A 17,358-nucleotide genomic window follows, 5' to 3' on the forward strand; every position below is an offset into this window, starting at 1 on the left:
GTGTAAACATTCACCTTCCCACAAACATAATCATCGGCGGCTGCCTTCCTGCCTCCCCGCCCGCCAGCCAGCCAAGGCTCAATAACAACACCACATGGCACCGGAGCCGGTGCCCAGCACCAATTATTCCTACTGCCTCCCAAGATCACTTGCTTCTGATACCCCCCGCCCCCCAATTACACACACACACGCATGTAGACACGAGCTCTCTGTGCTGAGGTGGAATATTGCATGTTTGTGTGTGTGAGAGAGGGGAAAAAAAAAGAAGGGCAGAGTATGTGTGACAGCGAGAGAATAATCAATCGACACACTGACACACAAGCTGAACTTCCTTGGGTGTTCTGCATCTCTTTACTTTCTTCTCTCCATCGCAAGCGTTTTTTTTCCGAAGCTGCAGATTAACTTTGATATTCGGGTTTTTTATCCTCTGATATGGTCATCCATATTCAGTGAACGGTTTGTTGTATTATTGTACAGCTTATTAGACGGAATTAAATAAAAACAGCTTTTAAAATGCATTTGCATTTTCCTCAGGGTAGATTCACTGATGCTCTCTTATAATTTGGTTCAATTACGTGTTACTTTTTGGGAGGAAAAATTAAAAGATTCTCTCAGGGGAGCCTTCACTTACTGAGAACAGTCACTCAGAGTTTTTATAACCTCCAATTTTAAAAGTCCCCTTGAGCCATCTGACACTTGCATTAGCTGTCACTTCCTCCGTAGGACATCCTTCCTAATCCTCACACTCTGTTCCTTTATATATTTGAATTTACTAATTTTATCAAAGGTGGCAATGGACCCATGCAGCTTTCGCCTAAAAACGGGGATCCGCCCATTTAAAGCCCTCAGCCTGTCCAGACGTGAACTTTAGCTCTAAAACTAACCGTCCGCTACTCCTCTGCTACCAGGATCTCTCGGGCTCCATTGATGACCTGCCCACCGGTACGGAAGGAGCCCTGAGCCCGGGCGTCAGCACCTCAGGGGTGTCCAGCAGTCAGGGCGAGCAGAGCAACCCGGCCCAGTCGCCCTTCTCGCCGCACACCTCGCCCCACCTACCAGGGATACGTGGACCCTCGCCTTCTCCCGTGGGCTCCCCTGCAAGCGTCACCCCCTCCCGCACCGGCCCTTTGTCGCCAGCTGCTGTGCCAGGTAAAGAAGGCTTTTAAGACTACAAATAATTGCGGTTTGTTATTTAATTCCGAGGTCCGTCGGTGATACATGCCAGTGAGTTGTAGTTACCGGATGGCCGGTAAGTCTTTCCAAGTTCTTGAGCATCTGTGCCGTGTTGCTCGCAGGCAATCAGATGCCTCCCCGGCCCCCCAGCGTCCAGTCAGACAGCATCATGCACTCTTCCATGAACCAGTCAGCCATGGGCCAAGACAGGGGTGAGTACGGAGACGCCGTGAAGGTCCTCAGGCCTGTCCCGCACACCAGTGCGTTGCTCAAATGGTTGATTTACAAAGAAAACTACAGGCTTTTTTTCTTTCCGACATTTCCCCTGACTTATGGGAAGTTTGAGAAAACGTCACATGGCCGGCGGCGAGCGTCTGGCATTCAAATGAATGAACTTTCTGTCAACGCTGGAGTCCCTTAGTCATTTTCTCTTTCTCTATGACAAGAGAAACAAAAAGGATGAGACATCTACCTACAGGACAAGGTAGACAAAAACAAAGCAGCTCCGGAAAGAGAATTGTGGGCGTGCAGTTTATAACATTTATTCACCATTTTTCACCGAAGTAAAATAAGCTCACCACCCCTTCGTGACACTACCTACAAGAGATCTTTTTTTTTTTTTCAATTTTTTTTTTAATAGAAGCCCGGCAGATTTGCGTGACGATGTGAACATGAACAGTGTGAGCTGTGTTTTGACTCGTTCGTTCCCGCTGCCCCTTTTTTGCATAAAGACCTTAAATTGCTCCTCTGTATGATGATACAAGCAAAGTCCTCTCTTGGGGGTGATTGCTCGCGTATGAAGGCTCTCTCTCCTCATGGGCTCTTTGTTCAGGTAATATTGAACTTGCCATGTGGGCCACATAAACATAAAACTCGCTCCCTCGTGACGAGGCGAAGGACCGACTTTATTATCTTTTATGTATCGGGTTGTGTTTTTAAGTGAGTCTTATCTTTGGGGGGGGAAAAAAACAAAAGATGATCTCTAATGATGATTCCTCCTCACCCCCCTCTCCAGTGTACATGCGTAACCCTCAGATGCCTCCTTACGGTTCTCCGGGACAACCTGGCTCTGCCTTATCTCCACGCCAGTCTTCAGGAGGCCAGATGCATGCCGGGATGGGACCCTATCCCCAGAACAACTCCATGGGAAATTACGGGCCTCAGGGTGGCCAGTACGGCCCGCAAGGTGAGATCCGGTCGTCTCAGCCCCTGCGTCGGTAAACAAAACGTAAATCGTGTCCTCGCACGTGTACGATCGCGCTCAGCAGATAGCCCAGATTTCAAGCTTTGAAGTTTCCCCGGTCCTCTACATATTTATCAAATTAGATGGCTTTACTTTGAAGTCTCCCATGGTTTCTGGGAGCTTTGAAGAAGTTGCGCTGTGAGTCATAGCGGCGAAAAGCGAGGGCCAGATAAAGCCCGCTTCATCAGGCGGCCTGTCAGAGCGAGCGGCGCGGAGGTAAATTTAGCGCCGGACTACTGAAACTCCATCTCGTCGGGAAGAACCGAGCCGAGGTTCATCTATTACCGGCAAAGTGTACCGGGATCAAAAGCCTCTGTGTGACTACGCCGAGCAGCCTGACGCCACGGCAGCTTCAAGGTTTTGTTCCGCTTTCAGGTTACCCCAGGCAGCCCGGGTACACAGGGATGCCCAACGCCAACTACTCCGGCGGCCCCGGCATGGGCGGCTCCATGAACCCGATGCCCGGCCAGGGCGGCGGGGCCCCTTACGGAAGCATGCCGCCGGGCAGGATAGGCCCGGGGCAGATGGGTTCTCGGCCCTACGGCCCCGGAATGGCCTCCAACATGGGCGCCATGCCTCCTCAGGTGGCGTCCGGGATGTGTCCCCCTCCGGGGATGAACAGGAAGGACGCGGGCCCCTCCATGCACCACGGACCCACCAACTCCATACATAACAGGTGGGTGCTCGCTGCTGCCGGCCTCATCAGCGCGGCCGTTGACAGCCCGTCAAGGATCACAAGTAGAGGTTAAAGAACGAGTGTTGTCGTTTTCTTTAGTGCCACGTTCACCCGTGTGCACGTGCTTCCGTACTCCCCACGGCACGTCCTTTTTGTGAAAGTATGAAAAATGATCGGCCCTTTACACTTGCTAAGTTGTTTTAGTACCTGAGTGCGCTGCAGAGTAGATGGCAGTAGACCAAGCACTTATCTGTGAGAGAAAGAGAAGGAGGAGAGCAGGAGATCAATGAATCACATCCTTCGCGGGCGAGGAGGCCAGAACAGTGAACAGACAGGCAGTCGTGGGCTTGGCAAACGACAGGACCAAATGACATCAATTGATGTCTTCATAAGCTGAGTCCAAAGCAAGAAAAAAGTTTTTTTAAAGGATGGCAGACTCTTAGATCTTAATTTCTTGATCTTTTTTTTTCATGAATAAATCCCCCAGCTTCAGTATTGTATCCTGCCTGGTTCGGGGATCACGGCCGTCAGGCCACGAGGCACGGATGAAGGCCATCGATGAACGACTGAAAAGAAATAGGCTACGAATATGTTGGTTGAGAAGACACTTTTCCAGAAATACCTCACATTAGCCTGTTTTCTGTATTTGAAGACACATCTTTTTTTGGTTGGTGACAATTCCTCAGTGGTTAATGCATGCAAATGACTCAGGATCAGGACTTCAGGTTCAGGGGTTTCGATTTCAAAATCGTGTGTGTGTTTGTGTGTGTGAGACATTATGATGATAATAGTCATCACGACGGCTGTGTTTCTAACAAGCTCTCTCCTCTTTAGGCCGCCCGGCTACCCGAACATGTCCCAGGGCATGATGGGAGCAGGTTCTCCGTACGGCCCTGGCATGAACAGCATGCATGGGATGATGAACCAGGGCGGGCCCGGTCCGTACCCGATGGGAGCCAACATGGCCAACAACACCCCCGGTAGGTACAGGCTGCGGTACCGCTGTGGCGCTGGGTGTTAACTCCATAAAAAGGATTTTATAGACTGGTAATAATTTATTTTTATTCCCTCCCCTTACTCTCCCTAAAACTCAGGAATGGCTCCCAGCTCAGAGTTCGGCATGGACAAAATGAATCCCGCTCAGAAGATGAACAACAAAGTCGACGGCACGCCGAAGAGTGAATCAAAGAAGGTAGATTTTATCATTATTTACGTAGCCGCCGGCAGAGGTTGTGCGTACGGTCAGCCTTGGAATTTGTATATCATTGTGTGCATCGGTGTGGAATGACTTTTTTGGAAACAAGAGTCACCAAAAAGAGCAAACAGCTCTCTGCAGGAAGGAACGAGAGGCGTCCTCCTCCGAGAGGCGTTGGAAATGTCCGAGTCTTCAGTTTTGGTGTCTCAATGCGATGCCTCTGTCCTTCCCGTAGAAGTCGAGTTCCTCTACGATCACAAACGAGAAGATCACCCGTCTGTACGAGCTCGGCCCAGAGCCCGAGAGGAAGATGTGGGTGGACCGCTACCTGGCCTTCGCCGAGGAGAAGGCCATGGGCATGAACAACCTGCCGGCAGTAGGACGCAAGCCTCTGGACCTGTTCAGACTCTACATCTCCGTCAAGGAGATCGGAGGGCTCACCCAGGTACGTCGGGATGGGACGAATCAAATCGAACTTCCTGTGATTCCCGAGACCCGTCTGATTCTTGGCCTCCTCTCAGGTGAACAAGAACAAGAAGTGGAGGGAGCTCGCCACCAACCTAAACGTGGGCACGTCGAGCAGCGCGGCAAGTTCCCTCAAGAAGCAGTACATCCAGTGCTTGTACGCTTTTGAGTGCAAGATAGAGCGTGGTGAAGACCCGCCCCCGGACTTCTTCAACACGGACACCAAAAAGAACCAGCCCAAGATCCAGCCTCCCAGCCCAGGTGAGGAATGACCTCCCGCAACTCACCGCCTTTTCTTTACCAATCAAAGGAGGCAGGTTTCACATCCTCCCCGCTTTATTTGATCATATCAGGGGCCTATAAAGCGGTTTATTTTATCGTCCGCTATTAATTTCAACGTTAAAAGCAGCTTTCGGGCCGTTTGTCATCTCCTGCGTGAGGCCGCCGCGAATCCATAAATCACCGCCGTGTTTACGCTCGCTGGGAGGAATCATAAATGACTCGGAGCCGCGGGGCCCGGAAGGTCTAGCGCAGCCATCTCCGAGGAAAACTCGGTGACATTCGTGCAGGACATGATGAAAGACTTGTCCGTTCAGCCCCGCCGGCCCACCGCCGGCGTGGCCACTGTGTCAGCTCTCTCCGTGAACCCTGGGGGGGCCGGCCGGCCGGCCTCTCTCTGTCGGACCAGCTTGTCTGGAATCACTGAAGCTTAAATCAGCCGGCTGATCCATACCGGTCACTGGTGATCAAAGGGCTGCCCGTAAAAACGATTAACACGTTTAGCTCCGTGTAAATTCTTCACAATTACCCTCACGCTTTTAGCCAAGGGCGTCTTTGATGAAGCGGCAGAATCGGGAGATGCTGCAGCCTGAGGTGACGTCTACACAGCTGGTAAAATAATCAAAAAAACACTTTGGTTCAGGAGTGTTTTCACACCCATAGTGTTTGTCTGTCTGAATTTGTCCGTTGACTGGCCACGTTCTTCTATCCTCTGTCAGGTGCTGTTGCTTCTTTCAGAGCCCCGTGTTCAACAAACCCGCGTTTGCAAACGTTCGCGCGTATTTGTGCATTTGAGAGATATGAAGCGAATGGGAAAATCATTCTGCGGTGACAGCGCTGTGGCTACAGTAGTGTGACATTATGCAACATGAATTAACTTCGGTGGAGATAAACCACGCTGCGTGGAATGGGATTATGAGAGACTGTTGTGTGGATGAGCTCGGATCGTAATGGCTCTCTTAGCAGGACCTCTGGTGTAATTAATTATCACGCGGAGACCAACCGTCTCCGTCGGGAAGCGGCACGTCTACGCGACGGCACCTCTTGTCCAAAGTCATCCCGATGTTTCGTTGAAACCGAGGAAAGTTTGCAGTTTGGAGAGCCCGGCGCGGGCTGATTTAAGGATCCTCTCTCATTGTCTGGAGTCGGCAGAATCGCCACTTTGGAGCGGCTTTCGGAAACACAAATCAATGTTGTCAAATTATTGTTTTTACTCGCCACGGCCAGAGGAGCGGACGGAAAAACCGCCGCTGGAAACGTGTTTGTTTTGGACGGACTCTTGTTATTGCTGCCAGGAGGCAACCACACCATGAGCGACCACGTGCGGCTTCAGTCTGGCCCCGACCCAAAGCTGTCAGACACGGGGCACTGAGTCAGCGCCGGCGTGTTGTTATAGGAGACATCAGGTTGCTTGTCAGCTGGCATCAGCCCTCCGGTTGGTACGAAGGAAGAGCGGGGTCGAGGGGGGTGGGGGGCTGGGAGCGGTGGCGACGGCGGGGGGGATTTGGCCATGACTGCGCCCTATCAGCGGCGTGTTTCCGCCGCCTGGTGCCTAGCCCGCGGGATGCAAGAGTCAAGGCGTCTCTCCCAGGAGATTAGCACCGAGCCAGAAATGATGAATGGGGGGAAGAGGGTTGTGTGTAAAAGTCACACTGTTCTCCCGCTCTGACTCTCTGCTTCTGCCATGCTTTTTTTTTTTTTTTTTTTTTGTTCTTCATGAGAACCTCCTCCCCCTCCCCTTTCCTGCCTTCATCTCTAGTAGAGGGAAATCCCTGCCCGGGGGGGAGGGGGAGCCAGTTAATGTGTGTGTACGTGCGAAAGCTAGAGAGGCGAGAGGGTGACGTGAGAAATTGTGAATAAATGTGACCTGCCGGTGACCCCGCTGGTGTGTGTGTGGGTGTGTGTTCCAGTTTAATGAATGGGAACCGGTGAGTCATCAGACTTCAGTCCTGAGCTGAAGTTAAGGATGAGCACTACTATGTCTTACACACACACACACACACACACACACACACACACACGGTTACAATACAAACAGTCTATCACACGATCACACACACACAAATCACTGTCTCCACAGGCCAACTGGCAATCCGTCAGAGTTTAGATCATTGTTTCCGAGCGACTCCAAGAGGCAGATAGGGGGCTGGGGGTGATCTGAAAGGGGCGGGCTCGGGGGGTCGCAAGGGGCTTGGGGGGAGTTGTTGGCATGCTGCGATGAGCAGGAGTTTTCAGCATTTTTTCGCTGGCAGTTTGCTCAAAATCCAGTCCAGCTTGACACCGAGCGTATTCATGTTGCGGCGCTCTGGAATTTCTTAATGGGATTTAGGTCTGCCAGAAGCAGCATGTGCTCCTGAAAGCCCCCGGCGGCGATCGGCCTCGCCATCGACAAGCGACTCCGCGCTTTTTATTCCTGGACCGATCTTTTGACTTCTCAAGAATCCCCTCCGTAATCGTACAAACCTCTGCGCTTCCTCGCCTCGCGTGCGCTTCCCAGTCAATGGAAAGCATCGATATCTAATGTAATGATTCTGGAGAGGGGAGAACACGAGTCCCACAGATCCTTAAAACTCTCGCATTCATGAATCTAATATAAGGCCTTAATTGATATTAAGATGCCCTCCGCTGATCTTTCATCTTTTAAAACCGAGTTGATGATCCGGGTAAAGGTATTTTTCTGTTTTGTCGATTTTAAAGAAGGAAATGAGCGGCATTTCAAAAAGTTTTTGTGAAGTTTTCACCAATCCATTTTAGACCGACAATACAGTGAGGACAGGTTCGCGGGAAGGACTGGAAATAGCGTTCGGGTTCAAGAGCATCTCCTCTGCAATTTCCTGATGTGCAAAGACAACAGGCTACTGCTAATCAAATTTAACCCGAGATACCGTCTCCACGGCCTCCTCCCTTTTTGCAAGGGAGGAAGGCCTCTTCCTAAAAATGACCGGCTGTCACTTTTCAAGATGATAGCAGACTGAGAAACTCCATCCCGCAGTCTGTCATTCTCTGGACTTATATCCCTCTGCGTTATTTCATTTTTATTTATTTATTTATTTTGTTCTGCGCCAACCAGTGTTGTCCGTCCGTGTTTTCGCAGCTGGCTCCGGATCCCTCCAAGGCCCCCAGACACCGCAGTCCACCAGTAGCTCCATGGCAGAAGGTGGAGAACTGAAGCCTCCCACCCCGGCCTCCACTCCTCACACACAGATGCCGCCGATGCCGGGGGTCAGGTACGAGTCCGGAGCCTCTGCGCCACAGTTTTCTGCCTACTCACAATATCACTTGTATTTGTGGAGAAACTGAATCAGTGCTGTACTTATATAATACATAGGCAGAGCCATATGGCTTACAGACATAGCTGTTGGTTTTTTGTTTTTTTTTCATAAGTAAAAAAGCCACACTTTGATCGAACCGAATTCCTGCATTGTTGTAGGACTAGTGTGAATCTGCAAGACCCGTTCGCCGACGGCGGAGACCCGGCATTTTCCAGAAGGAATGCCATGACCCCCAACTCTCAGAGCTACCAGCCCGGAATGGGAGGCCCAGAGATGATGAGTCGGATGGGCCCCTACGAGTCAAACAAGGACCCCTTCGGTGGAATGAGGAAAGGTATGGACCTGCCGATGTGTTCCTCCTCAGCTTGCAAGGATTGCAGAGCTGCTGCTAAAACTGTTGCCTCCTTTCTTTCTTCCCCCCCTTTATAGCTGGAGAGCAGTTCATGCCACCGGGTCCCAACAGTGGTATGGGAGAGCAGTATAACAGGGGCCCGCCGGGCCCCATGGGAAACATGCAGATGGGCCAGAGACAACAGTACCCTTATGGATATGACCGCAGGTAAACAACCACACGGCCTGTGTCAGCAGGGTAGTGGAATTTTGTTATGTTTTTGGTAGAAAAGCGGGCCGGGGGAAGTCTGCGCGTTTTCGTCGGTGGTTCCTTTGAATCACCTCGGGGAGCCAAATAAACCGAGCCGGTTCTGTTTTCGCAGACAAGAGCCGAGCATGGCCCCTGATGGTGGCATGGGACCGGGAGCTCCTCAGCCCAACATGATGCCTTCCGGAGCAGACACAGGGATGTACTCGCCCAGCCGCCCGCCACCGCAGCAACGGTTAGCTCGAGATTTATATAAATGCCTTTTGGTTTAAGGCACTTTGCCTGTTTTTTTTAAAAAGTGTCTTATTTATCTTCTAAATTGTGGATTTCTTACTTTAATCTCTGTGCAATTAATTAAAATGAAAGTAAGGGAGGGAATGTTTCTCTCGTTATTTTCAGGCACGACTCCTATGCCAACCAGTACCCTGGCCAAGGAGCGCCCCCTGGTGGCCCCTACCCAAACCAACAACCAGGAATGTATCCACAGCAGCAGCCGGTAAGGACACGTTGTTGGACGTTCGCGTCTCGACCCTCCTCGACCGTTTGTCGTGTGAGTGCACGGCGGTCGTCAACTCGGGGTGTTTTCTCCCGACAGAACTACAAGCGTCCGGTCGAAGGAGGTTACGGGCCGCCCGCCAAGCGTCACGAGGGGGAGATGTACAATGTCCCTTACAGTGGCCAGCAGCAACCGGGACCCCAGTCCTCGGGACCCCAGGGCCAACAGGACATGTACAATCAGTACAACGCGTACCCCGGAGGGGACCGCAGACCGCCTGGTCCGCAGAACCAGTTCCCCTTCCACTTCGGCAGGGATCGGGCTTCGTCGGCCGTGGGCCCCGCCTCCCAGTCTTCGATGACTCCTCAGATGATGGCGAGCCCCATGTCTTCGGGTCCCGACGGCCCTCAGGGTCCGATGTGGCAAGGCCGCAACGAGATGGGATACCCCGCCTACCCAAACCGTCAGGGACCTCCGGTACCGGGCCAGGGCTCGGGCTACCACAGCATGAACCGCTCGGAAGAGATGATGCCGTCGGACCAACGCATGAACCACGAGGGTCAGTGGCCGGGCCACGTCAACCAGCGGCAGCCGCCTTTTGGCCCCGGCGGTTCCGGACCGCCCATGACGCGACCCCTGCCATCCAACTACCAGCCTTCCCAGAACCACATTCCTCAGGTGTCGAGCCCAGCGCCCATGTCTAGGCCCATGGAAAGCAGGACGTCACCCAGCAAGTCCCCCTACATGCATCCCGGCATCAAAGTGCAGAAGGCCGGACCTCCGGTGCCGGCCTCCCATATCGGCCAGGCGCCCGTGCAGCAGCCCATGATCAGGCGAGACGTGGCTTTCCCTCCCGGCTCCGTGGAGGCCTCGCAACCCCACCTCAAGCCCCGCAGGCGGCTAACCATGAAGGACATCGGTACGCAATCTCCGCGGACGAGCTCAATCCGAGAGCCGCAGGAGCTAGAATACACAATGAAGCTAGAATGAGCCTCCGAGCCAGGCGGACGCCGGACGTTCACTCTGTTTGTTTTTTTTTGTTTTTTTTTATTTTGTCCGTTCGCAGGAACTCCCGAGGCGTGGCGGGTGATGATGTCGTTAAAGTCAGGCTTACTAGCAGAAAGCACCTGGGCCCTGGACACCATCAACATCCTGCTCTATGACGATAATAGCATTTCTACTTTTAACTTATGCCAGGTAAGTGCCGCGAAGGAAGGCTTCCGTCGACGTCGGGGCCGGGTCGGTCGCCCCCTGATTGGTTTGTTAACCGTTTGCCTCTGCTTCGGCAGCTTCCCGGATTCCTGGAGCTGGTGGTGGAGTACTTCAGGCGCTGCCTGATCGAGATCTTTGGCATCTTAAAGGAGTACGAAGTGGGAGACCCGGGCCAGCGCACCCTCATCGACCCCAACGCTGCCGACGAGGACTCCGATGATGAGATCCCCATTCCCGAGGCGGAGGACATGGAAACGGACGAGGAAGAAGAGGAGGACGCGGAGGAATCCAAGGCCAATTCTCACGCCTCGTCATCGGTCCAGGTGAAGCAGGAGGAGGACAGCTCCCAGAAAGACAAGTCTTCAGAGGATGAGGGGGAGGAGAAGGAAAGGGAGTCTAACGTCAAGGAACCCGTTACCTCTACCTCAGGGTCCTCCCAGGACCCCAACCTCCACTCGGAGAAGCCTAGGCAGGCTAGTAAGTTTGATAAACTCCCCATCAAGGTGGTGCGTAAGAAGAACCCCTTCCAGGTGAACCACTCGTCCAAGCTTGGGCAGCGACAGAGCTTTGACAGCGGACTGATACACTGGAGCATCGGTGGCGGCGACACCACCGAACACATCCAGACCCACTTCGAGAGCCGGATGGACCGTCTCAAGCAGCGGAAACGCACCTCGGCGGCCACCGAGCGGAGCAAGAAGGTCCAGGCGCCGGAGGCGGCGAAGGAAACGCCCGACAAGCCCAAGTCCGACGTGGAGAGCAAGCCGCGGCAGCCGCCCTCCGAACCTCACAAGTCCCCGGCGGAGAAGAACCCCCTTCCGCCACCGCTTCCTCCTCCGGCTCTCCCCATCGGCGCACCGGTCACTGCCACCATCGACGACGTGCTCTCCGCGCGTCCCGGGTCGGTCACGGAGGAGGCGGTCCGCGGAGGCGCCGAGGAGCAGAAGGAGAACGGCAAGTTCCTCTTCAGCATCAACCCCGACCTCCAGAGCCGCCGCAACATCAAGATCCTGGAGGATGAGCCCCACAGCAAGGACGAGACGCCGCTCAGCACTCTGTCGGACTGGCAGGACTCGCTAGCCAGGCGCTGCGTCTGCGTGTCCAACATCGTGCGCAGCCTCTCCTTCGTCCCCGGGAACGACCAGGAGATGTCCAAACACCCGGGTCTCCTGCTGCTCCTGGGCCGCCTGGTGCTGCTCCACCACAGGCACCCCGAGCGCAAGCAGGCGCCGGTCACCTACGAGAAGGAGGAGGAGGAGGACGAGGGCGTGAGTTGCGAGCGGGACGAGTGGTGGTGGGACTGCCTGGAGGTGCTAAGGGAGAACTGCCTGGTCACGCTGGCCAACATCTCGGGCCAGCTGGACCTTTCCATCTACCCGGAGAGTATATGTCTGCCGCTGCTCGACGGACTGCTCCACTGGGCCGTCTGCCCCTCCGCGGAAGCCCTGGACCCCTTCCCCACGCTGGGCCCCCACGGCTCGCTGTCGCCCCAGAGACTGGTCCTCGAGACCCTCAGCAAGCTCAGCATCCAGGACAACAACGTCGACCTCATTCTGGCCACCCCGCCCTTCAGCCGCTTGGAGAAGCTCTACGGCTCGCTGGTGCGTCTGGTCGGCGAGCGCAAGGTGGCCGTCTGCCGGGAGATGGCCGTCGTCCTGCTGGCCAACCTGGCCCACGGCGACAGCCTGGCGGCGCGGGCCATCGCCGTGCAGAAAGGCAGCGTGGGCAACCTGCTGGGGTTCCTGGAGGACAGTCTGGCCGCCACCCAATACCAGCAGAGCCAGAGCTCCCTGCTACAAATGCAGGGCGCCCCCCAGTTCGAGCCCACCAGCGTGGACATGATGCGGCGGGCGGCCCGCGCCCTGCACGCGCTGGCCAAGGTGGAGGAAAACCACTCAGAGTTCACTTTGTACGAGTCACGGCTACTAGACATCTCAGTGTCCCCGCTTATGAACTCCATGGTGTCCCAGGTGATCTGTGACGTACTCTTTCTGATCGGCCAGTCATGACAGCCGTGAGGGGGTTTCAGCTCTGCCCTCTTTCCGTTCCCCCTCCCCCCGCGCCCCCTTTTTGTGTGTCTGTTGCGCGTGAGTGAAAAGAGCAAAACTGACTGTCCCCCCACCTCCTCCCCCCCCATTCCCCTTCTTTCTTTCTTTTTTTAATTTATGCAAAATCACCTCGGATTCCACTGTCTCTTTACCCCACCCCACCACCACCCACTCCCACGCCCCGCCCCGCCCCCTCGCTTCTCACTAAAGGAAGGAATATCATGAAGTAGCTGTGGATTTTACACTTCTGAAACGGAGAGATACTGGAACAGAAGAGCAGATCGGGACCCAGGCGGCGGCCGGAGCGCCGTGCCCTGCAGAACGGACTTGTTTTTTTAATGAAAATATTCAAAAAAAATTCTTAAGAAAAAAAAAAAAAAAAAACTGTAACCAAAGTTGCTGTCTCGTTTACAGTGAGTTTTGGGGATACATGTGCTTGCTTTCTCCTTGGAGGGGTCGGCAGGGGGAGGAGAGGAGGAGAGGAGGAGCAGGAGGAGGAGGAAGAGGAAGAGGAGGGCACGGACAAAACAATATTATGGTTTATGTTTGGAGGCTACATAGACTCACAGACTGTGGTGTGGTATAATTGCTGTAACTTTGGATGCTTATATACTCAGCCCCACAGGAACCACGTTATTGGCTGTGAACAGACATCTGTCATCGGAGGCCTGTGCAGTAGATTGTAGGACTTTTTTTCTGTACTGTACACCTTAAAAAAAACTGTAAACATACTGTAATAATACTGTTTCACACTGAGATAACGCTGGCTTGGCAGCAAACTGTAGTTTTTAAAAACAGTTTTAGTTAATGTCGAGAGAGAGTGAGAGAGAGAGAGAGAGCGAGAGAGAGAGAGAGAGAGAGAGAGCGCGAGAGAGAGAAAGAGAGAGAGAGAGAGAAAAATAACGGCTTTTCCCCCAAAGTATGGTGAACCTACAACACCCCGACCTCTTCTTTGTCCCTTGATTGTATGACTTGACCCTTCTCTTGAAAAAGTCACCTCTTTAGGACTGGTCCCGGCTCTGGACGCGGTCCGGGCTGCAGTGTAAATACCACCTTGTACATTACACTTCTCTCTCTTTCTCAAATTCTGTTGCTTCACCGTTTTTAATCTTCGACCATGACCGCATCCCGGCATCGAGTACGCCATGTGATCACTCGACGGCCCGCCCCCTTCCCTCCCTTCTGTTATTTTGAGGGTGGGGGGGAGCTTCGCTGCGGTCCAGCAAACCGGCCCCCCGCCACCTGCAAAATCACTCCCCCTCCCCTCGCCTCAACTTTCAGATTGTCCCTGGTCCGGGTGTCCAATATAACAAAAATCATGTCTGCGGTTCCATTTGAGCTCCTTCAAACTAGACCTTGATGAAGAAACCATTTTAATTTTTTTTTTTTTTTTTTTTTTTGTTTTTTTGTTTTTGTTTTTTTTTTTTTTTTTTTTTTTTCCAGTGATGCTGATTCTGCATATTTGTATTTCAGATGATGTAGCTAAAAACTTGATGTAAATTCCTCTTTTTTCCTTTTTTGGCTTAATGAATATCATTTATTCAGTATCAAATCTTTATACTATATGTTCCACGTGTTAAGAATAAATGTACATTAAATCTTCGTAAGATGTTTGCTGTGGGTTTATTCGCCGGCTCAAATGTCAGACGGTCACTGCTAATTCAAATTATTTCTCCTCCCCCCCTCTTTTATCATTTTCCAGCTAATTCACTTGATTATTGTCGCAATCCAGATGATTCGCTGACGATAGGAAACCTAAAAAGGGCTAGAATTCACAGAAACACCCCAAAGATTTCAAAGAAAGCACTTGAATGCATCAATCGCTTAAAGGAAAGCTAGTAAGTACCTCACTATTGTGTTAGTGTGTGTGTGTGTGTGTGTGTGTGTGTGTGTGTGTGTGTGTGTGTGCGCAGATGCTTTCCGTTTATGCTTTGATTGGCAGGGAGCCCTTCCGCTACCTCAGGATCTCTTCTGTTATCCGGATTTAAGTTCCCGTTTCCTGACGGGGGTAAAAAAACCTTTCCATCTAGGTTTAAAAATAAATAAATAAGAAAAATAAACAAAGTGATTCCTTTCAAGGGATTCAGGGGAAAAAAATGCTAATCAAAGGTTCGATTTCTGGAACTGAAAACAAGTTTATTGTCTTCTGGGACTAAATTAACCACTCAGACTGGTTTTTATACACACACGCACACACACACACACACACTAAATCATTTTGTAAAACCAGCCAGCGTGAGCTAAATGTGGCTCCAACTGCTTTTTCAAAGGCGGCGGCTTCCTCTTGATGCGGTTTCTTTTTTAGCCGGGATTTATTTATTCAGGAAATCTCACCCAGATCGAGACGTTCTGGAGGGGAGACGTTGAAACAAAGTAAAACCCTCGCTTCCTTCTCTTAGCACAGACGGGTCGGACCCGGTCATAAAGGAGAAGGTATTTTAGTCTCCAGACATAAGGCCCCCCCACCCCCGAAACCATTCACAGAACTCCGACCACTTTATGTGGAAAAGCGTCTGAAAAGTGGATGCCTGGATCTGAGAGATGCTCCACTCCTGACATCCCATAATGTACCCCCGGTGGGTTTTTAACCAAACTCCACTTCCTCCAGACCTGCTTTGATTTCATTGCACCCTTTCATTGTCAAACTTGGTGAACTGCAGTCATCACACGAGGAGTCTGGGTTTGGAGTTCTCTGCACCACAAACCTCAATTTACTTAAACCCGCTTATTGTCCTTTAACGTTGGGGGGCCTAGCGCCTCCCAGTGGTCGCTAAACCAATCTACTCAAGGAGCGCCACAATATTGCTTTGGGAAATAAAACTTGAAGGGCGAGGAAGGTTCACTTTTGCTCTAAATTATGCATTCATATATACACACACCGCCTATAGCGTTTCTATGACATGAAATTAATGCAGTTTAAAAACGTTTTGATTGGGGTGTCTGTCTGTCCAGCAGCGCCCTCCAGTGGTGACTTAAAGGCAGCGACGCGGGAAGAAATTCCCTCACATTTTTAAATCCTTATTTTGCCGCTGGATGTTTAAAGGGTTTATTTCCTTTTAAATCCAGGTCCCCTGTCATTTCATCTTTGACTTCAAGGTATGTTCATTTTTATTGAATTCCTTGCATTGTCAGTCATCTCCACCCTGCTGATTCTCAATTTCTCATCTAATTTTTAATCAAGTGAATTTCATGGGGGGAAAAAAAACATGCACGGTACTCATTGAGGATGCACTTAAGCAGCAGCAACATCTGAGCCTTAGAAATCTGGTTAGACTATACAGTCTCATTTCTTGTTCAGACATTTTAACTGCCATGTGAAGACTTGGACCTTCCCAGCACCTGTTTACTCCAACTCAGCTGCATCTCAAACAGTTTCTGCAGGATGGGGAATTTAATGTTGAGTTTTAACCTACCAGGAATAAGCAACTTTGAGTCATGAAGTTGTAGAACCCAAAAATTTAGTCTGAGTGATTCACTTCTCCCCCTTGAGCTGAAATAGTAATCTCAGATGTCAGCCAGAATAAAAGGAAAGGTGTACAAGACAGTGGTGAGACCAGCAATGATGTATGAACTAGAAACTGTTACAATGACCAAAAGACAGCAGGCAGAACTAGCGGTTGCAGAGATGAAGATGTTGAAGTTCTCTTTGGGAGTGACCAGGAATTAGTCCAGAGGAACAGCACATGTTCGATGTTTTGGAGAGAAGGTCAGAGAAGCCAGACTGAGATGGTTTGGTCACATACAGAGAAGAGATAGTGAATATTGGTAGATGAATGCTGGAATTGGAGCTGCCAGGCAAGAGGAAGACCAACAAGAAGACTTATGGACGTAGTGAGAGAGGATATGACGGGATAAGATGTCATTAGCTGCAGAACACATGAGTCAGGGAAGGAAAAAAAAAAAAAAAAAAAAAAAAAAAAAACAACTCTAGCATGAAATTCAAAGTAGCCTGTTATATTGACTGCAACACTGTCAAAGTGACTGTTTGATAGCCTGAGTGAGATTTATCCAGAAACTGTTGTCCAGTTAAAACTAGACCACAACTCAACCGCTAGATGGCATCAAATCCACAGTAATCACAGCTTTAGAAACCACATGAAGACAAGATTGAAATATGAGCTGCTTTTATTTTCCAAAATATTCACTCATTTCACATGCTTGCTCTAGGACATCAAGCTGCTCTGATACTTGATCCTCTGCCACTGGCTTCCCTGCTGGAGCCTTGAGGGCGTCGGCTTGGGGGTGGCCTGGACATGCAGACTCTGAACATTAGGCCTCCTCTGGATGCTCTGGCGTTGTGGACTTTGCACAGAAGACTTGGGGGCTTGTTGCTGCACCTGGGTCGTGGCGCCACTCTTACCTGGCGCCTTCAGCCTCCTGATAGCAGCACCTCCAAAGAGGTTAGGGATGTTGAAAAGCTTTGTTGGGGCAAAATGACTGTTGCGCTGCATCTTTGGCTGGTAGGGCACCTCTGGAAGCGCTTCACTGTAATACGCTGAAAACAGAGGCTCCTGCTTTTTGTTTTTTCCAGGCATCACTCTCCTTCCTCGTGCAGTGGCGGAGGACGAACTCTTGCGAGGAAGTTTCAAAGACTGCTGCACATTGTGGAGCTTCTCTCCAATTTGCTGCGATGGGGAGCTGAGGCTAGCCGTGTACTGGCCAACACCAGTAGAACGCTGCTGCTCCCTGACCCCAGATGTA

At 51.5% G+C, this 17,358-nt stretch overlaps 1 protein-coding gene across 1 annotated transcript in view; it reads left to right on the forward strand.

The window, feature by feature from the left end:
• arid1ab (AT-rich interactive domain 1Ab) overlaps positions 1-14,259 on the forward strand; it is a 54,949-nt gene extending 40,690 nt beyond the window's left edge. The window contains exons 5-20 of the mRNA XM_086171637.1: positions 909-1,149; positions 1,296-1,385; positions 2,189-2,359; positions 2,792-3,092; positions 3,927-4,072; positions 4,187-4,284; positions 4,523-4,732; positions 4,809-5,013; positions 8,126-8,258; positions 8,462-8,637; positions 8,733-8,862; positions 9,017-9,136; positions 9,301-9,397; positions 9,497-10,316; positions 10,464-10,594; positions 10,687-14,259. Coding sequence (XP_086027763.1) covers positions 909-1,149; positions 1,296-1,385; positions 2,189-2,359; positions 2,792-3,092; positions 3,927-4,072; positions 4,187-4,284; positions 4,523-4,732; positions 4,809-5,013; positions 8,126-8,258; positions 8,462-8,637; positions 8,733-8,862; positions 9,017-9,136; positions 9,301-9,397; positions 9,497-10,316; positions 10,464-10,594; positions 10,687-12,618 — 5,001 coding nt within the window. The 3' untranslated portion in view covers positions 12,619-14,259. The remainder of the gene's footprint in view (positions 1-908; positions 1,150-1,295; positions 1,386-2,188; positions 2,360-2,791; positions 3,093-3,926; positions 4,073-4,186; positions 4,285-4,522; positions 4,733-4,808; positions 5,014-8,125; positions 8,259-8,461; positions 8,638-8,732; positions 8,863-9,016; positions 9,137-9,300; positions 9,398-9,496; positions 10,317-10,463; positions 10,595-10,686) is intronic.
• The last annotated feature ends 3,099 nt before the right edge of the window (positions 14,260-17,358 follow it).

This window comes from Fistularia commersonii, chromosome 24, assembly GCF_037954325.1.
Source record: "Fistularia commersonii isolate RoL2024-O1a breed Wild chromosome 24, RoL_Fcom_v1.0, whole genome shotgun sequence".
Lineage (NCBI taxonomy): Eukaryota > Metazoa > Chordata > Actinopteri > Syngnathiformes > Fistulariidae > Fistularia > Fistularia commersonii.